This window comes from Anas acuta, chromosome 23 (assembly GCF_963932015.1).
Source record: "Anas acuta chromosome 23, bAnaAcu1.1, whole genome shotgun sequence".
NCBI lineage: Eukaryota > Metazoa > Chordata > Aves > Anseriformes > Anatidae > Anas > Anas acuta.
In genome coordinates this window covers 905,785-922,940 of record NC_089001.1, presented here as the reverse complement: position 1 = coordinate 922,940, position 17,156 = coordinate 905,785, and the positions used below count along the sequence as shown (strand labels likewise).

Genomic DNA, 17,156 nt, shown 5'->3' with positions numbered 1-17,156 from the left:
TCCTGTTTCACAACTCCCCTTGTGGGTTTTAAGGAGTGCTCGGGCGGTTCTGCCCCAGTGTCAGCACCGCGCCGGCACGGGGCGCTGGGAGCACCCCCGGCCCCGGCTCCCTGGGCACTGGGGCACCCGCGGCCTCCCCGTGCCCAGGGTTTCTGCTGGGTTTCTGTGCACAGAAGACCCCCCAGGAGCTGGATGGACATGGTGAGTGCCTGGCAGCCCGCTCCCCCTCCTCGGCCCCTCTCCGAGCCCCCAATTCCTTCCCCTGGGTACAGGCAGCCGGTGCCACCGCCGCCCGCAGCCCAGCTGCTGGGGGGGCCCCATGCTGGGGCCCACCTCGCAGGGGTAAAAAGGCAGCCCCGGCCCAGAGCTGCTGCCATCCGGGCAGGGCAGGGCTTTACCTGCAGCAGCAGCACCCTGCCATGGGGGTAGAGGCGTCCCCAGGACGTTTCCCCTGGCCCTGTCTGAGCAGGGGGCAGGCAGGGCAGGCACCGCGCACCCCGGAGCGCCTGGCCTCACAGAGGGCTGGTTCCCGGGCAGCTCCACGTAGGGTGCCCCCGCTCGCCTCGCAGGGCAGGGGACGTGCAGAGAGCTGCTTTCCGCAGAGCTTTCTTGTTTTTCCTCAAGCACAGCCCCAGCCACCAAGCCCCAGGCTGGCACGCAGCCCCTCCCCGGGAGGGAAAAGCCTCCCTTGACGGAGCAGCCGTGCGTGGCCCGGCCTGTGGCACCTCGAAACCCTCCAGCGGTGACACAGTGGGACGAGGAGCTCAGCCCCTGCACAGGACCAACACCCGCACCCAGCCGTAGTTAAATCCCCTGCAGCCATGGGGTTACCGGGCTCAGAGGGACCCAGGGACCCGTCCTGGAGCTGATTTGGGGCAGGAGCATCCCCCCTGCGCTTGCTCAGGAGCACAGAACTCATCGAGGTCCCCACGGCTCCTGGGCTGGTGTTTGTGCTCGCCCAGCCGAGGGGGTCACAGCTGGATTCATGTTCTGCCAGACAATGGGCAGGGGAGCACAGGGAGCTCTGGCAGCAGGGGGTTCCCAAGGCAGTTGGGTGCTTACAGCCCCTGCAGGAGCTGCCTCGGCTCTTGCTTCAAATGAAACCCGTGCAGCTCGTGCTTTTAGGCAGTTTTGGGGGTAAGTGGGTGCTCTTGGAGAGGTCCATTTTGTAGTGAGGATACTCTTGGACTGAAACACAAACCAAATCCCCACTGGACAATGCTCACTGCAAACAGCAGCACCTCCTCATCACCCCTTCCACCTGGCTCTGCCCCGCACCCCCGCTGCCCCTCGGCTTGGGACCGTTCCAGCAGGAACCGTTAGCATCCCATTATCGGGGCCATCCCCAGCCCGGGGTGACACAGGAGGCCAGCATCAGGAAGGACCAGCCCTGCACGCCCTCAGCCGGCTCCGCTGGAGGCTGGAGGTGGCGTTGGGAGCGAGCCGGGCCGGCGTTGCAAAACTCCCCGTGGTGCTGCAGGCACCGTGCGTGCCCATAAGGAGCCGGCTCCAGGGAATTTCTCCAGGGGACCCAGGCTGCAGAGGGCTCAGACACAGCCCCATGGCCCCACCAGCAGAGGCAGGATCTGTCCCTGTCCTGCACAGGACATTTCTCCTTCCCGAGCACTGGAGCAGCCCAAAGCAGCAGCCCGAGCGGTGCAGCGGGGCCACGATGGGGAGAAAACCATCGGTGTGTTAACCCAGGGCATGGGCACGGCTCTTTTCCTGCATCTCCAGCCGTCCTGAACTGCTCTTCACAGCCTGGATCCATGGATTAATGCAGTGATTTTGTCTCCTTTACCTCTCGTCACGCTGGGTCCAGGCCCTGCAAAAAATCTCAAGGCTTACCTGTGGGGTCCAGAAGCAGCAGCTAAAGAAGAGGTCTCGCTCTGGGCTGGATGAGCACTAAATGGGGCACAGGAGAGCTGCGCCCCGCTGAGTCCGAAGGCAGGAGCCTGCTCACAAAATGCACACCGTCAGGAAGCAGCAGCGAGCTGCACGGCACAAAGACGGGCGGGAGGAACACGCAGGGTCCGCCTGAAACCCACCCAGAGGGGCTCCGAGCTCAGCCCAGCACCACAGCAGGCAAGGTGCCTGCGGGAGCCTCCCTCCTGCAGCCGGGCATCCCCCAGCAGGAGCTGGCACGCACAGAGCCGGGAGGGAACCGAGCAGGATCCGTGCCCGGCTGTGTTTGCCGTGTCTCCTAGCAGCAGCACGGCCCCCCCAGAGCCCTCGTTCCCGGTGGCAGCTCTGCCAGCCCCGTGTGAGCCCAGCCGTGCTCACTGGAGCACAATGGGGCTGTGCCGCTGGGTTTCTGTCCCCAAACCGGGCCAGCCGAGGAACAAAACCCCGCGGTGACATGCCTGGGTGGCACAGCCCGGCAGGCACCTGCGGTTTGAGTCAGGGCTTCTTGGTGCATCAGGAAGCAGAGCTTTCATCAAACCTGGAGTTTTCAGCCTGCGTTGCGTTAGGACAGCAAATCTGTTACTGAGCAGATGCTCTCTGGTGCTCTCTGGCTGCCCTCCCCCTGGCACTCGGTGTAGCTGTCACCACGGGGCAAGCATGGCACGTCGCTGCAGCCCCTTCCCCAGCTGCCACCCCCTTTTCCCTGCCGTTCCACCTCACCGACTGCTTTTCCCCTCTGCTTTGCAGGACCCAGCCTCCGAGCGGCTGAACGGCGGAGGAGGTAATGCCCACGGGGCCCGGGGTGCTGGGAGGGGGGCAGGCAGGGCAGGACCACCCAACTCTGCATTGCAGGTCCCAGCACCAGACCCAAAACCTGCTCGGTGCGGCGGTCCTGCATGCGTGTCGGCATCCCCGTGCTGGTGGTCGTGCTGAGCCTCGCCTGCCTGGCCGGGATCGGGCTCCTGGGTGCGCCCCTGCTCCCCTCTCCCTCCTCCTGGCTCGGCCGGGGGTGGCTCTGCCACCGTCCTGCTGAGCCAGCTCGGTGCTGAGCTCCCCGTCTGCCCCCAGTCAAGGCTTACCTGGAGTACCACTACTTCTTCTGCAAGCAGCCCCTGAGGCTGCTGCCCCTGGCGAGGGTCTGCGACGGGGAGGCAGACTGCCTGCACGGCGAGGACGAGGCCAGCTGTCCCCAGCACGTCCCCGAGGGGCCGCAGGCTGGCGGTGAGCCCCGGGTGCCCTATAAAAACCCTGCCTGCAGCTGCTGCAGCCAGCCCCTGCCTCCCCAGATCCCCCCCACCAAAGGATGACCGTGTGCCTCCCTGCAGCCCGTGTCTCCAGGGACAGATCCATCCTGCAGGTGCTCAACAGGAACACAGGAGCCTGGTCCTGCGTCTGCTACGACCACTTCAACCTGGCCCTGGCCAAGGCAGCGTGCGAGCAAATGGGCTACAGCAGGTGGGGGGCTGCTGTCACCGCACCCCTCGCCTTCCCTCCCTGTATTTGGGACCTGCCTGTGAAGCCTCCACCCCTTTAGGACTTCATACCCCCACCTTTGGCTCAATCCAAGCCACAAACCAGGTTCCCAGGCTCCCGGGGAACCCCAGCCCCAGCCCTTTCCCAACACCCCCACCAGGAGCTGGGGCCGTGCACCCCCGTGCCGTGCTCTGACCCTCGCCCCCTCTCTTCCAGCACCCCAAGCTTCCGAGCAGTGGATGCGGGCGCGGGGCAGCCCCTGCCTCCCCGCGAGCTGGTGCTGAGCGATGGCAGCCTGCAGGTGCCCGAGCCGGGCAGGTGAGCACCCGCTGGGGCTGTGCCACCCATGGGAGCCTGCCCGGCGCCGAGCCGGGGCCGCTCCTGCTCCGAACCCAGCCCTTTTCCTCCCTCTTCCAGGAAATGCCTCTCCGGATCGGTTGTTTCACTCGTTTGTTCCAGTAAGTACGGGGACCTGGCTGCACCCTGCGGGTGTGCAAAGCCTCTTGCTGTTCCCGGCACAGCCCCTTGTGCCTCGAGAGCTGGGCTTGGCCTTCATCCCGGCCCTTCCCTGCACAAGAAAAGTTAGATTTAAGTGCTGCTAAGCTGGCAGAAAAGATTGAGACACCTAGGAGGGGCTCACCCGGCTGCCTGGATGGGTTTACTTTTGGTGATGAATTACCCCGAGGAAACAAAAGAGGAGGGAAGGCTGGGATGAGCGGTGCAAACAGAGAACAAAACGGGGGGGTGCCACGTGTCCCAGCACGGGGTGGCACAGGCAGCATCACGAGGGGTGAGGTGCCCGGGCAGGAGAACCTCAGAGGGTGCTCTGTGGGTGGAGGAGAGCAGAGCACGGGCTGCTTTGCTCCCCCCTGCCACAGCTAACGTCTCGCTTTGCCCCTGCTCCGTACCGCCCGGCCAAAGGCTGCGGCGAGAGCGTGAGGACACCGCGTGTGCTGGGTGGGAGGCCGGCGGCCATCGAGTGGTGGCCGTGGCAGGTGAGCCTGCAGTACAGGACGGAGCACATCTGCGGGGGCAGCGTCATCGAGCCCGGCTGGATCCTCACCGCGGCGCACTGCTTCAAGTGAGTCGGCCGCTGCACGTGGCACCGCGCCGTGCCGGGGCTCCGTCAGCTCCCCAGGGCAGGTTCCTCTCTCTGGTGGGAGGTTGAGGCCGTGAGTTGATTAAATGTTCCCTAATTAACGGGCCTGCGCAGGGCTTTGTGCCCCCTGCTCCATCGCAGCTGGGTGATGCTGAGGGTGCAGGCACGGAGGGGAAAGGCAGGAGGGTTAACGCGTGTCCGTGCCCAGGAACAACCCCGTCATTCCCAACTGGCGAGTGAAGGCCGGCTCCGACCTCCTCTCGGGCTCTGTCACCCTGGCTGTGGAGAAGGTCTTCCTGGCCGAGGTGACGCCGCCGTCCCCCAAGGACAACGACATCGCCCTGGTGAAGCTGCAGTCCCCCCTGCAGGTCTCAGGTGGGACATGGTGCACATCGCCCCGAGGGGCTGGGCGAGGAGAGCGAGGCTGAAGGTGGCCAAGGCTCTGAGCAGTGGTGCAGGGAGCACTTTGCCTTAGCACCTAAATGCCTCCCAGCATCTCTCACCCGGCTGTGCAAGCACCTGGGGTCCTGGGCATCCCCTGCACAGGGTGTGGGGGGATCGAGGCAGGAACTGCCCGCGCTGTGCTGGCTGCATGGGGTGCGGCCAGGCTGGGCAGGGGCACCTCACCCAACGCCTCCTGCCTTGCAGACAGGATCAAGCCCGTCTGCCTGCCCTACTTCGACGAGGAGCTGGTGCCAGGCACGTCCCTGTGGGTGACAGGCTGGGGCTACACGAAGGAGCACGGTGAGCGGGATGGCATCAAGGGATGCGCCCCGGGAGGAGGGCAGAGCCCCCCAGCAGTGCCCTTCCTCCCTGCTCCTGGCTCCCCTGAGCGGCCACGCTGCGTTTTGTGCAGGGAAACTGTCGGAGACCCTGCAGCAGGCGGAGGTGAAGCTGGTCGACACCACAAGCTGCAACCTGGCTGCGTACCACGGGGAGGTGACGGAGAAGATGCTGTGCGCCGGCGTGCCGCAGGGCGGGGTGGACACCTGCCAGGTGAGGGGTGGCACCGAGCAGCTTCGGGGGCCTGCTCCCCAAAGAAGGGGCTGGTTCCTCCCCATCTATTGACAAACCAGCCCCAGGGGTGAGCTGCAGGGATTTGGGGGGATGTTGACAGCGCTGGGTTTACCCACTTCTTTCCCAGCCCTGGGAACTGAGCCCTGGGTGGGCAGAGCTCTGCGTCCCCGACTGTGCCAGGGCTTCCTGGCCCTGCTCAGGTTCTTGTCCTTCCCAGGGGGACAGCGGCGGGCCCCTGATGTACCTGGGCAGGCACTGGCAGGTGGTGGGCATCGTCAGCTGGGGCCAGGGCTGCGGCACCCCCAGCACGCCCGGCGTCTACACCAGTGTCCGAGCCTACCTCAACTGGATCTACGCCGTCCGCAGGGTCAGTGCCCCACAGCCAGCACCCTGGCAGCAATGTCTGTGGCTCTTGGCACGTGGCTCGGGGTGGCCACGGGCTCCTCGGTGGCTCTGCAGGGAGGGGAAGTGAGGTGGTGGGACACGGGGGGTGCTGGGGCACGAGGGGTGCCGGGGTTGTTGGGAACCCAACCAGCACCTTAAGGACGTGACTATTTAAGCTGCCCTCTGCAACTCCTTCTCTCCTTCTCTCTCTGCTTCCAGTCAGAGCTCTGAGACCTGCCGGGACAGGTCCCCCCCAGCCTCCCTCCCCGTCCCTGTGCTCTTGGCTGCCTCGGCTCCAGCAGCAGCTGGGACCAAGCTCAGTGCCGGAGCCGCGCGGTGCCTCCCGAGCCCTCGCTGGCTCCGTGGCCGAGGACACCGGGGGCCAGCCAAGGAGGCAAAGGGCAGCTCGGAGCAGCGGCCACCGATACCACGAAGGAATCCGAGCGGCTCAAGCTCCCTCCCGGAGAGAGGTTAACTTATTGCCCTGTGCTGAGCCTGCGCTGTCGGGCTCGACGCTGCTGTTTGCTCGTTATTGTTTTACAGAGAGAGCTGATGGTTGTGCTATCCCCATTAAAGGAAAGGATTTGTGTTTTTTTTTTCCACGCAGCCTCGGAAGGCTTTGTCCCACCTGCTCTCAGGACCATTTCTGTGCCCCCTGCTGGGAAGCAGCAGCCCCCAGCCCAGGACCAGCAGCCCCCCAGCTGCCGCTGCCCAGCCCCACCAGCACCCGCAGCAGGCGCAGGCGGAGAGGTTCCCGGTCAACTCAAACTTTATTTCACTCAAGGCAAAGCTAACTAACCCCCTACGGTGCAAAATGCCTCAGAAGTCGTCGCAGAGCATGTGGCACACGCCCTGCGTGGGTTTGCAGGGATCCCTACATGTGTTATATATGCTTACACACGGATGTGGCCGTCGCAGCTCACCCCCTGGCCGTGCCTTCACCCTGGCACAGCCCCCGTGGCTGCGGGGAGCCCCAGCAGAGCTGGCTGAGCCCCTCTGGCCCCCCCGAGCCCAGCCCCCCGCACACATACGTGCATGGACAGAGCTGCATTTCCCAAACTGGTGATGCTGGCGCCGTCCACCAAGCCAGGGGAGCGATCCATGCAGAGCCCGCGCTACGCGGCGCTGCGGCCAGGCCCCGTCCCAAAAAAGGCTGACGGGTTAGGACAGCTAAAAACAGTTCTTTAAAAAAAAAAAAAAATCCCTTCCTGCCCTCGCCGTCCTCTCCCCTTTCTGCGAGGGTGGGCTGGGGGCTCAGGGGGGCGGCGGGGAGGTCTCAGGCTTCCTCCCAAGCTCTCATGCGTGGCCAGGGCACCCCACAGCCCTCGGCAGCACCCTGCCCTGCGCCCTGGGGTCTCGGAGCACGTGGCAAAGCAGCACAGGGAGCCTCGCACCCCCCGGGAGGGAAATGGGGCTTGCTGCGCCCATTTCACAGGTGGGAAGACTGAAGAACAGCAACCAGTGGATCCCCTGGGGGTCCCGAGGAGCAGGGGGGGACAGGGAGCCAGCAGCCGAGGAAACCTGCCCCAGGCCACTGTCCCCACGTGTCCCTGTGTGTCAGGGATGCCCTGCAGCTGTCTTGGGTAGGGCAGCCCCCAGCTGTCCTCCTCTGCTCTGCCCCCAAATCCTCACACTGCTCCCCTCGTGCTGCAGGGAAGGGGCTGGGAGCAGCCCCATGCTGCCCCAGTGGGTGGGGGGGAAACTGGCAGGGAACAAATCGCGCCCAAAAGGACAACCTCAACTGGTTAACTCGTCCCCTCGGTGTTCCGTGCCTGCAGCCCTTGGGATGAAGGCTGGTTTGTGCTACACTTCTCCTTTCCTCAAGAGCCCAGGGAGGCTTTTTGGGGTCCCCTGCATGGGGCCAGCACAACGGCAGGCACCCAGCCCCCTAACGCTGCTGCTCCGGGCACCCCCCATGAGGACCCCCAGCTCCCTGAGCACCTCTCAGCTGGCAGCCAAGGAAGCCCCGCAGTGAGCCCTGCTTTTATCCCCTTTTACAGACGGGGAAACTGAGGCACGGCGAGGCCCCAGGGTCACCCCACCAGCCCGTGGCACCAGGAGCTCCACCGCCAGGGCCCGACCGTGCCACAGTTTTCCTCCAGGAGAGGGAAATGCAGCCAGCCCTTTTCCCAGGGGAATCTGATATAAAAATATCCGCCTAATGAGTCAAGCCTCGGCACTGGAAGCATCCCTGCTTCAGGAGGGGGGGGTGAGGAAGGGCAGAACCGACACCAGCCCGGGGAGGGACCCCTCAAGGGGTGCCAGCCGAGGAGCTGAAGCCGAGCTGATCCTGCAGCCCCGCTCCCCCTGGCTCTGCCCCACGTGCCAGACCCTCCGCAGCACCTCCATCCCCACGGCGAGTTTCGTGCACCCTCACCCTGCTCCCAAAACCACTCACACAAAGCTCAACATCAGACTCAAACAAGACACCCCCATCTCATCACACCCCCGACCCCCGGGCACGCTGGGACCCCCGGCCACCCCCTGCCCTGCACCCAGGGGTGCACGGCCCACACAGCACCCACTGCGGGCTCCCCAAACACCCAGCCCCACTTTCCTGGGCACAGGGCAGGGCAGGGCAGGGGCTGGCTCATCCCAACGCCGTCCCCATCCGCAGGATGCCCCCGTCCCCGCCGAAGCCGTGTCCCAGAAGCGGTGCAGGTTGCAGGCACGTGTGTAACAGAAACGTGTCTCGAGCGTCGGCAGTTCGGAAAGGAAACGAAAGGGAGAGGCTTCTCCCCCCCAGCCCCAGCCCAGCTCCCTGCCCTGCTGGGGGCCGGGGGCTCCGTGCGCTGCTTCATGCCTTCGGGGGGGCTTTTTGTTCCGCCTTGGAGCCCGCCAGGCCGTTCTCCGTGTTGTCGTTGCCCGAGGAGCTGACCAGGCACTCCTTCCTGGGGGAGAGCACGCGGCTGCTGACACCCCCGGCCCCCAAAACCACCCCCCCTCCCCGGCAGCATCCCCAAGGGACCGGCGCCCACACTCACTTCCCATCCTGCACCTTCTTGATGATGAAGAGGATGACCCTCTTGACGAGCATGAAGAGGATGAGGAGGCCGAAGACCCCCCCCACGACGCCCACGATGATGAGCGTCAGGGTGTTGTCCGTCTCCTCCACTGCCAGGGACAAGGAGCAGAGGGACCTCAGGACGAGGTGGGGGGCTCCTGAGGGACCCTGCACCTCACCACGACCAGGAGCCCCGGGGGCACCTCGGCTTCTCGCCCCCGCCGCTCGGAGGAGTGGGACCCCCATAAGGCTGGCACTTACTCTTGTGAACCACGGTGAGGATGATGGTGGCGTTGTGCTGCGCGTTCTTCTCCCTGGGGTTCTTGACGTGGCAGGTGTACTTGCCGGCGTCGCTGAGCTCCACGTCCTTCAGCACGATGGAGATGTTGTTGTCCTTCCCCGTCGTCGAGCCGACGAACTCCACCCGCGGGTTGCGGCTCACCAGGAAGGGCTCGGAGGTTTTGCTCTTTATCTTGCCGTGGTAGATCTGCAGGGGCAGGGGTGCGGCACGGCGGGGTCGGGGGGACCCCGAGCGCTCCACGGACACGGGGACCCCGGCGCCCCCGGCACCGCAGGCCAGCCTCCCTCTTGCAGCCACGGCACGGACCATGCACAAGCAGGAGCACCGGGGCAGGAGAGGTGCCTTTCCTCGGGCTGTAAGCACCGAGCTGCTCCCAACAGCCCTCCTGCAAACTGCTTGAAGAGCAGAGCGTGCCCAGCAGGAAGCAAATCTGAGCAGCCCTTAGCATCTCAGAGCAAGCGGAGGAGGAGCAAATCAACCGTATTTTGCCCTAAGTGCGGACCTGCACCTGAACAGCCAACTTATGACCTGTTTATGGAAAGAAAGGAGCCTGGAGGCAGCAGAAAGAGCAGAAGAGCTTTACTCCAAAAGCACAGACATGCACGGGTGCTCCAGTCCCCCTGTTCGCAGCGCCCTGTTCCCCCAGAGCTGAGCCTGCTCGGAAGGAGAACATCCTGCAGGAGAAGGGCAGGCGGCTGAGAGCCCCCGAGCTGCTCGGCACCGGCATCGCTGGAAAGGCCCTGCCAGGAGAGGAGGCAAAGCCCGGCGAGCCACCCACCATCTCCGTCGAGTTGAAATACCACGTGAAGACCAGGTCCTGGAAGCCGATGCAGGTGGCGAAGGTGCAGGGCAGCAGGACGTCGGAGCCGTTCAGAGCCGTCACGGTGTTGGTCTTCCCCACGGACACCTCCAGGGCCAAGGCGATGGCGAGGACGGACAAACCTGGCAGGGAGCAGAGCGTGAGGGCACAGCGAGAGCACGGCAGGGCTGTGCTGCTGTCCCCTTAGCCGTGTGCTGCAGCAGTGTGGGACAGCAAACGCTCCTGCCCCAGCCCCACGTCCTGCTCCTGCAGGGACCCGGCTGTCTGCTGCCTTCAGACAGCGCAGATTCGCAGGGATCCAGAGCGTCACCAAAGATAAGGACGCAAATCAAAGCCCCGATGCGCCTGTTATCATCACAGAAGTAGTTATCCACAACTCCTCCAGCTAAGCCTTAAAGTGTGTGTGGGAAAAAAGCCGAAAGCCAAGCCGAGCTCTCTGTTCCGCACACAAGGAGCTCCCGCACTAATTAGTATTTCTGCCCTGGGCAGCCGCCAGCCTGCCCGTCCTCCACCCCGGCGAAGGGCTCGCGCTCTCCAGGCGGAGCAGCCCCCCTCCTGCCGGCCTCGCCGAGCTGAGCCTGTGCTGGGGCTGGGGGACGACCTTCAGAGAGCAGGACACGGCTCACCTGAGCCTTGGCAGATAGCAGTGCTTCGAGGGAGCTGGTACGAGCCCAGCTGGGAGAGCCGAGAGCGCCTCCGACAGCTGCCGGGTCCCCCACGGGGAGCAGCCGAGCAGTCCTGTGCATGGCCCCAGCACCACAAAACCCCTTCCCTGCGGGCAGGGGGTGCTTGGCTTCGGGCTGGGGGGGCAGCCCCACTCACAACAACCCCACCAAGCACCCTGCACACCGCTCCCAGACCTGGGACACCGAGGGGACCCCTCCCCACAAAGCTCTCCCCGGGGACTCGGGCACTTCGCCCCACCGGCCCCGGAGCCCCGAGGAGCTGCCCACAGCTCCAGGCTCTGCTCCCCGCATCCTCCCGGGCTGCTGATTTATTCTCCCCCACATGCCCGTGCTAACAGCTCCCCAGGCACGTCGCAGCCCAAGCCAAGCCCAGAGCCCTGCATCCTGGGCTTCGGGCCCTGCTGCAGTGCTGCAGCGCGAGCACTGCAGGGGAAGAGTTACTTAACTTCACCAAGAAGCACCTCGTGTTCTGCTGCCGAGGCTTCCTCCGGCACCACAGAGCTGCTCCCAGCAGACAGAGGGCTCGTGCGTTCACCCGGCTCTCAGCCCAGCCCAGGGATGCTACAGGAGGGCTTCACGGCCAGGAGTGTCCCAGGAACAGGGGCTGGCGCCTGCAGCAAGGTTTAGGGGTGGGAGCCTGGCTCTGCAGGGGTGCTGGGGCCGGCAGGGTGCTGCACGGGGACAGTTACTCGCAGGAAAGCTGATTCTTTGCGGCTCGTGACACTTCTAATCCCGCCTGCCCCGGTTCTAACATCAGCAATGTAACCTGAATTGCATGCACGGGGCAAACGGAGGCTGATCCTGTTCCTGTCAGGCTGTGGTCTCAGGAAGAGAGGCGATAAGTTACCACTAAATAAAGCACAGAGGAAACGCGGGGCAGATCGCTGCCCCCACTTGCCACACCACCTGCCACTGTTACTTCTCCACATGCCCAAAGCTGCTGCGCTTTGGACCCCAGCACCTTGCTTTGCACCCCTCGGGGCCATTCCTTGCAGAGGGAAAGCCCCTGCCTGGGGGCTGCCTCCCCTGCCCAGGGGAACAGGACACGGGGACGGGGAGCAGCAGCCCTGCTACTGAGAGCCTTGGCTGCCTGCTCTCTGCTCTGGCACCAGGGTGGGCGTTTGGGGCAAGAGAAAGCAGCAGCAGCCCACGGCAAGACTTTCCCCACACAGCTGGGGGCACTTTGCTTGCAGCCCATCATCAGCAAGAGGGGCTGGGAGCCACAGCCCTGCTGAGCACACGGGGTTCAGCTGGACGGCTGCCGGATGCCTCCACCATCCGCAAAAAAAGCAGCTCCATAAAAACTTCCATCGCCCATAAAAATCAATGTGAGCTCCTGGCACACGGAGCAAGCCGTGCCTGGCTGCCCAGGTTCCTGTCTGCACGGGCTAAAAGGGAGCTGGAAGCACCCCGAGCCCGGGCAGGGGCAGGACAGCCAGGACTGACCCTGCCCATGGGCACCGACAGCAGCTCCCCCGTGCAGCCTGGAGCCCGCTGCCAGCCCCTGGGGAGTCCCAAAGCACCCCGAGCAGCACAAACACCCCCCCCTTTCCCCTCCCAGCCCACCCCAGCAGCCTGGGGGACAAGTCCCCATCTCCCCCCCCGTTCCCTGGTCCCCAGCACCCCCGAGTCTCTCCCAGCCCCACGCTGGCACCGCACGGAGCCGGGGCACAGCCACCAGGGAACAGCACCCAGAGCCCACAGGCAGCCTGGTACTTACACGGCTCTGTGCATCTCCAGCTCACTTAGAATAATCCTAAGGGCTGTGCCCTCTAAAACACCTTTCAAGGGAGTTTCCCAACAGCAAGCGCTGCAAACGCAGCCTTGGCTTTCAGGCTCCCTGTGCCCCCCCGAGCACCAGGACCGGCCCCAGGACGAGCAATGCAAGCACGGGTGCAGCGGTGGGCGAGGGCTGATGCAGGAGGCTTGGAAGCATCCCAGGGGCTGCAGCAGGGAGGGGAGGGCTGCGACCCCCTCCTGCTCCGTGCCCCCGGGGGAAGCGGGGACCTCCCGGCCCCGGGGCTGGGCTCACCGGAGCAGTGCAGAAGCGCATGCAGACGGCTCTTTGACAAAAGGGACTGTAAAAGGACGACCTGTGGGCGGGCGTGCTGCGGCAGCATCTGCTTCCCTCCGGCCATCCCCCGGCGGGTGCCGGCAGCGGACCCCGCGCAGCACCGAGCGGGGCAAAGCGGGGCCGGCGGGAGGCAGCGGGGGCGCCGGGAGCTGCGGGCAGGGCAGGGGCTGCAGGAGGCACTTCGGAGCCCTCTCCCGGCCCCTGCTGCGAAGTCACCTTGGACAAGTCCCTTATCCTCGGTGCTTCGGGCTGCGGAGCAGAGACGATGCCGTTAGCGCGCAGCGGCCGCCGGCTCCTCGCGGCGCAGGCAAAAAGCGGGCGCCGGGACGGGGGGAGCCCCCGTTTTGGGGTGGCGATGGGTGGGGGGGGGACACCCCAGGGCGGCGGGTCCCCCAGCTGCTGCTGCTGTTTCTGCTGCTGCTTTCCCCGGCCCTTACCCAGCAGCGCTGGCAGCAGGAGCGGCGAGGCGGCGGCGGGGCGCGGGGCCATGGCTGCGGCGCGGGGGGGGCCCGGCTGCCCGCAGCGCCCGGCTCTGGCCGCCCCCGCCGAGGGCGAGCCGTGCCGGGCGGAGCCGGGCCGGGGGGAAGGAGGAGAAGCAGGAGGAGGAGGAGGAGGAGGAGGAGGAGAAGAAGGAGGAGGAGGAGGCGGCGCTGCGCCCTCCGCCGCGCCCCTCGCCGCGCCCCCGCACGCCCCCGGGGTGTCCCCAGGTCGCCCCCCCGGCATCGTTTGGTAATGGGAAAAGCCCCCCAAAAAACACGGGGCTGGGGCCGGGCAGGGCTGGACTCGGGCACAGCAGCAGGGTGACCTCGGCTGTGCCCCCCCCGCAGCCCGAGGAGGCTCCGAGCATCCCTGCGGCCGCAGAGCGGGACGCGGAGCCAGGGCGCGGGGAGCAAGAGCTGGCGCCAAAGGGGAGGCGTCGGAAACTTCCCTCGTCTGCCCTGAGCTCGTTACCGCTAATTGCGTGCCCAGAAGTTCGCGTCCCAGCAGCCTCCCCACCGGCACATCCATTAGGGCCAACCCTGGGCACACCGCACCCCGCCAGGGGGTGGCGGGGGCCCCGCTAATGGAGGCCTCCGGTGATGCGAAGGGCGAGGATGGAGCTGCACCTTCCCACCCCGGTCCATTAGGGAGCAGGACCCCTGCACCGAGCTGCAATTTGCTGCGGGTGACGCATCCTGAGGCCAGGCGTGGTGGGAAGGGAGAGGGGGAGCGGCGCTGCCCGTGTCTGGGGCTGCTCCCCTTCCCGGCACAAGGCACCAGTGTCCCGGCCAGGCTCCCCAGGTGAGGCTGTCCCCCCCCCTTGCAGGGTACAGCACTACAGCTCCCCTGAACAGGTCACTGCTGGCTGTGGGATGCTGCACATCCAAGCTGTCAGCTCCAGGGCACCTTGAGAGACCCCCCAGCCCCACTCCTGCCCCCTTTGCAGCTCCTTCCCAGCCGGTTGGGAGCACCAAGGGTAAGGGATGGGGAAAGCAGGAGGTGTCACAGGGCACTGGGACATCCTGAGGGGCTGAGAGGGTGCCAGCAGTGCCTGTGGGTTGAGGACAGAGGGCTGCAGAGCTGGCAGCAGAGGCAGGAAAAGTACCGGCGGAGCGGGCTGGGCTTCCCTGAGCCGGCGCTGCGGGAGCGCCGAGCAGAGGAGTGCTGATGCAGCAGGAGGGCCCCGGCCGTGCTGGATACGGCCAGGTGAGGAACACAGCCAGGTGCTGGGGACGGCCAGGTGATGGACAGAGCTCAGAGAGTGGAGCTGCAGCGAGCGGGCAGGCAAAGGAGACGGCAGGAGGAGCGCTGCATCCGCCAGAGCCTTGTTAATTGGGGTGCAGGGGCGGCACCTCTGAGGGGCAGCTTGGCAGAGAGCTGTGAAGGGGAGGAGGGATACCTGGCACCCCTGTGAGGGTGTGTGAAGGCTCACTGCTGGGCCAGACAACAAAAAGGGTCTCCTGTGGGTGTTGGCACAAACCTTGGCAGGCTCATAGCACAGCTTCCCCCAGGACAAGGTGACCCCACAGCCCCCAGGGACCCTGCAGCCCCTGCAGCCCCCATGGACCCTGCAGCCCCCGCAGCCCCTGTGGACCCTCCATCCCCCCAGACCCTGCGTCTCCCCCAAGCACCCAGCAGAGGCAGGGGGATGCAGCGAGCCGGGGCTGTGCCTCTCCCGCTGCAGGTGGGGGCCAGCCCTGCCCCGGTGGCCCCAGGGCACGGAGCGGGCTGCTGCCTGTCAGCGGGGCTGATGGAGCTGTCACACTTGGCAGCTCCGGCCGTTCTCCTTGGCTGGCTGCTCTCCTGAGACATCTGCTGCCACCGCGGGCCTGGGACAGGCTCTGCTCCCCCGCCAGCCGTGCGCTCCGTGGCCAGGAAGGGCACCCGGGATTTTGGCGCGATGCTGAGACGTCCGGCGCGGGGATACTGCGGCTCAGCAGCGAGTTTTTGCTGAGCCCAGCACAAGGCTGCCGTGTCTGGTTTCAGGAAGGTGAGAGCTCCCTGCTCAGACGCTGCCACCTCCCTGCTGGGACAGGACGCACGGGCTCGGGGGTCCGGCCAGCTGGCAGATCTCTCCTGGAGCTGTTCTCGGGGCACGGCTGGCTCTGGGGAGTGAAGAACTGGGAGATGCTGGTGCTGTGCCCCATGCGGGTCTGCCCCTGGCACAGATCCCATGCTGTGCCCCAGGGGACAGCCGACCTACGAGGCTCAGGTGGGCTCCAGCAGCCTGCTGGGGGGCACAGCAGCCACCGAGCCCCTGTGTCCCCCTCGCTCGCCCTGCACAGGTGGAGCTGGGAGGGTTAAAATGCCCGGCTGCTCTCCGAGGAGGGCTCCTGCTTCCCTCCACGTGGGCAGGGGAGCGGGGTAGGGCTGAGCAGAGCAGCGTCGGGCTGCAGCCTCCGGCACAATGCAGCAGGCACTGCGCTGGCCCCGGCTGCCCTGGAGCATCCTGCGGGGAGGGAGCAGCCCTGGCACCAGCGCAGGGACTGCCCTGGCCCCCTCCCAAACCTCTGGGAGCCAGGGGCGGCAGGCAGAGCCCTCCTGCCAACGGAGGAGGAGGCGACGCCGGAGCAGAGCCTCCCATCAGCGCCTCATATTTACTGCAAGGTCCTCTGGCTGTGACCTTTAAAAGACAAGGTGGCCGGGCAGCCCGGAGCCGTCAGCCACTCGGCAGGAGCTGGGCCAGGCGCACCGAGCAGCGGGCTGGGATCTGAGCAAGAGGTCCGGGCACAGACTGCGGTGAGTGCTTGGCTGCCTTTCTCGCCCTCGGCCCTCCCTTGCCTGCAGCTCTCCCCCCAGCACTGCTTTCCTCTCCCCCTGCCTCCCTCTCCCACTCAGAGCCGCCTGTCCCGCTGCTGGCCCGCTCCCCGGGGAGCCAAGCTGCCAGCCCCCTGCTGCAGACCCTTTAAAGCAAGCGGGGCAAAAGGAGACCCCGGGTGGCACTGCAGGGGCAGCTGCATGGAGATAGCTGTGTCCCTATAGAAAGTTTTCTCCTGACCCAACAGCCCGAGGGCACCTCAGCGGGACCCCGGCGGCTGCGGTGCTGCCCTCACACCCTCCCCAGCTCCCCTGGGGCTGCCCTGGGCTTTTCCCTTTTCCAGGTCCCTCCTCAGCACCCGCATCCCCTCTTGCAGAGCGGCCAGGACCCGTCCCAGTGGTGTCCCCAAGATGCCAACCCTCGGGTCCCCGCTGTCCTTTGTTGCGCTCACCCTGCCGGAGGGCTGGGACTGCTCCCAAGCAAGCTGTCCCCCCAGATCGTGGCTCCTTCCCACCCCATTGCTCTGCTCCCCAGCCAGATCTGGGCACAAGCCGCAGCCCCAGCCCGTGGCCAGCAGGGCACGGTGTCACCAGCCCCGGGAGGTGCCACCCTGCCCTTCCCCTGGCAGGGAGGGGACGGTGGGAGCTTCGTGCTGCGTCACCCTGCGGCACACGGCGGGGTGCGCGGGGACCCTGGCGAGCTGAGGCTCGGAGCTGTCGCCCTTCCCTCGGTGTGCAGAGCATCAGCAGAAGGTGTGAGGCAGGGTCACGAGGGCCTGCCCGAGGCACAGCAGAGTTTCTTTTAGCGCCGAGCACTTTCCGTGGGTGCAGCACCCACCGTGCCCCAGCAGCGGGCACCCCCAGCTCTGTGCCCAGCAGGGGTGGCTGAGCCCCGCAGCGCAGCCGGAGCCGCTCAGGGGGAGCAGAGCATCCCCAGAAGCTGGGCGCGGGAGGATTTGGGCAGCAAAGCCAACCTCCTGGCACCTGCACTGCCCTGCAGCATCACGCTCTGTGGCAGCCCCTGAGCACAAGCTGCTCTGTGCTCGCTCAGCACCCAAACAAACCCGTGCGGGACCAAGTCCCGGGCTCAGCAGAGCCTTTTAGTCCCGTGGGCAGACACCCAGAGAGAGGCACCCTGCCCTGCCCCTCCTGCAGG

General features: G+C 66.1%; 2 protein-coding genes across 5 annotated transcripts; one reads left to right on the top strand and one right to left on the bottom strand.

Annotated features, from left to right (window-relative positions):
* Positions 1–58: 58 nt before the first annotated feature.
* Positions 59–6,250, top strand: TMPRSS4 (transmembrane serine protease 4). Of its 2 annotated transcripts, XM_068659272.1 has the most exons (13): positions 59–201; positions 2,653–2,686; positions 2,758–2,871; positions 2,974–3,126; positions 3,231–3,360; positions 3,595–3,696; positions 3,796–3,836; positions 4,300–4,459; positions 4,686–4,852; positions 5,126–5,221; positions 5,334–5,473; positions 5,712–5,861; positions 6,098–6,250. In XM_068659272.1, exons 1-13 carry the CDS (start codon positions 193–195, stop codon positions 6,107–6,109), a joined length of 1,308 nt encoding a protein of 435 aa, XP_068515373.1. In that variant the 5' UTR covers positions 59–192; the 3' UTR covers positions 6,110–6,250. The 2 variants fall into 2 exon arrangements, with proteins under 2 accessions (XP_068515373.1, XP_068515372.1); XM_068659271.1 differs by lacking the exon at positions 59–201 and having other exon boundaries at positions 2,548–2,686.
* A 379-nt stretch (positions 6,251–6,629) lies between these two features.
* SCN4B (sodium voltage-gated channel beta subunit 4) lies at positions 6,630–13,406 on the bottom strand. 3 transcript variants are annotated; one of them, XM_068659284.1, is made up of 6 exons: positions 13,201–13,406; positions 12,980–13,012; positions 9,962–10,125; positions 9,144–9,369; positions 8,863–8,992; positions 6,630–8,769 (listed from the first exon to the last, which is right to left on the bottom strand). In XM_068659284.1, the coding sequence occupies exons 1-6, from the start codon at positions 13,250–13,252 to the stop codon at positions 8,676–8,678; spliced, it is 699 nt and encodes a 232-aa protein (XP_068515385.1). In that variant the 5' UTR covers positions 13,253–13,406; the 3' UTR covers positions 6,630–8,675. The 3 variants fall into 3 exon arrangements, with proteins under 3 accessions (XP_068515385.1, XP_068515384.1, XP_068515383.1); XM_068659283.1 differs by lacking the exon at positions 12,980–13,012 and having other exon boundaries at positions 13,201–13,364; XM_068659282.1 differs by lacking the exons at positions 12,980–13,012; positions 13,201–13,406 and adding an exon at positions 12,722–12,963.
* Positions 13,407–17,156: the final 3,750 nt, after the last annotated feature.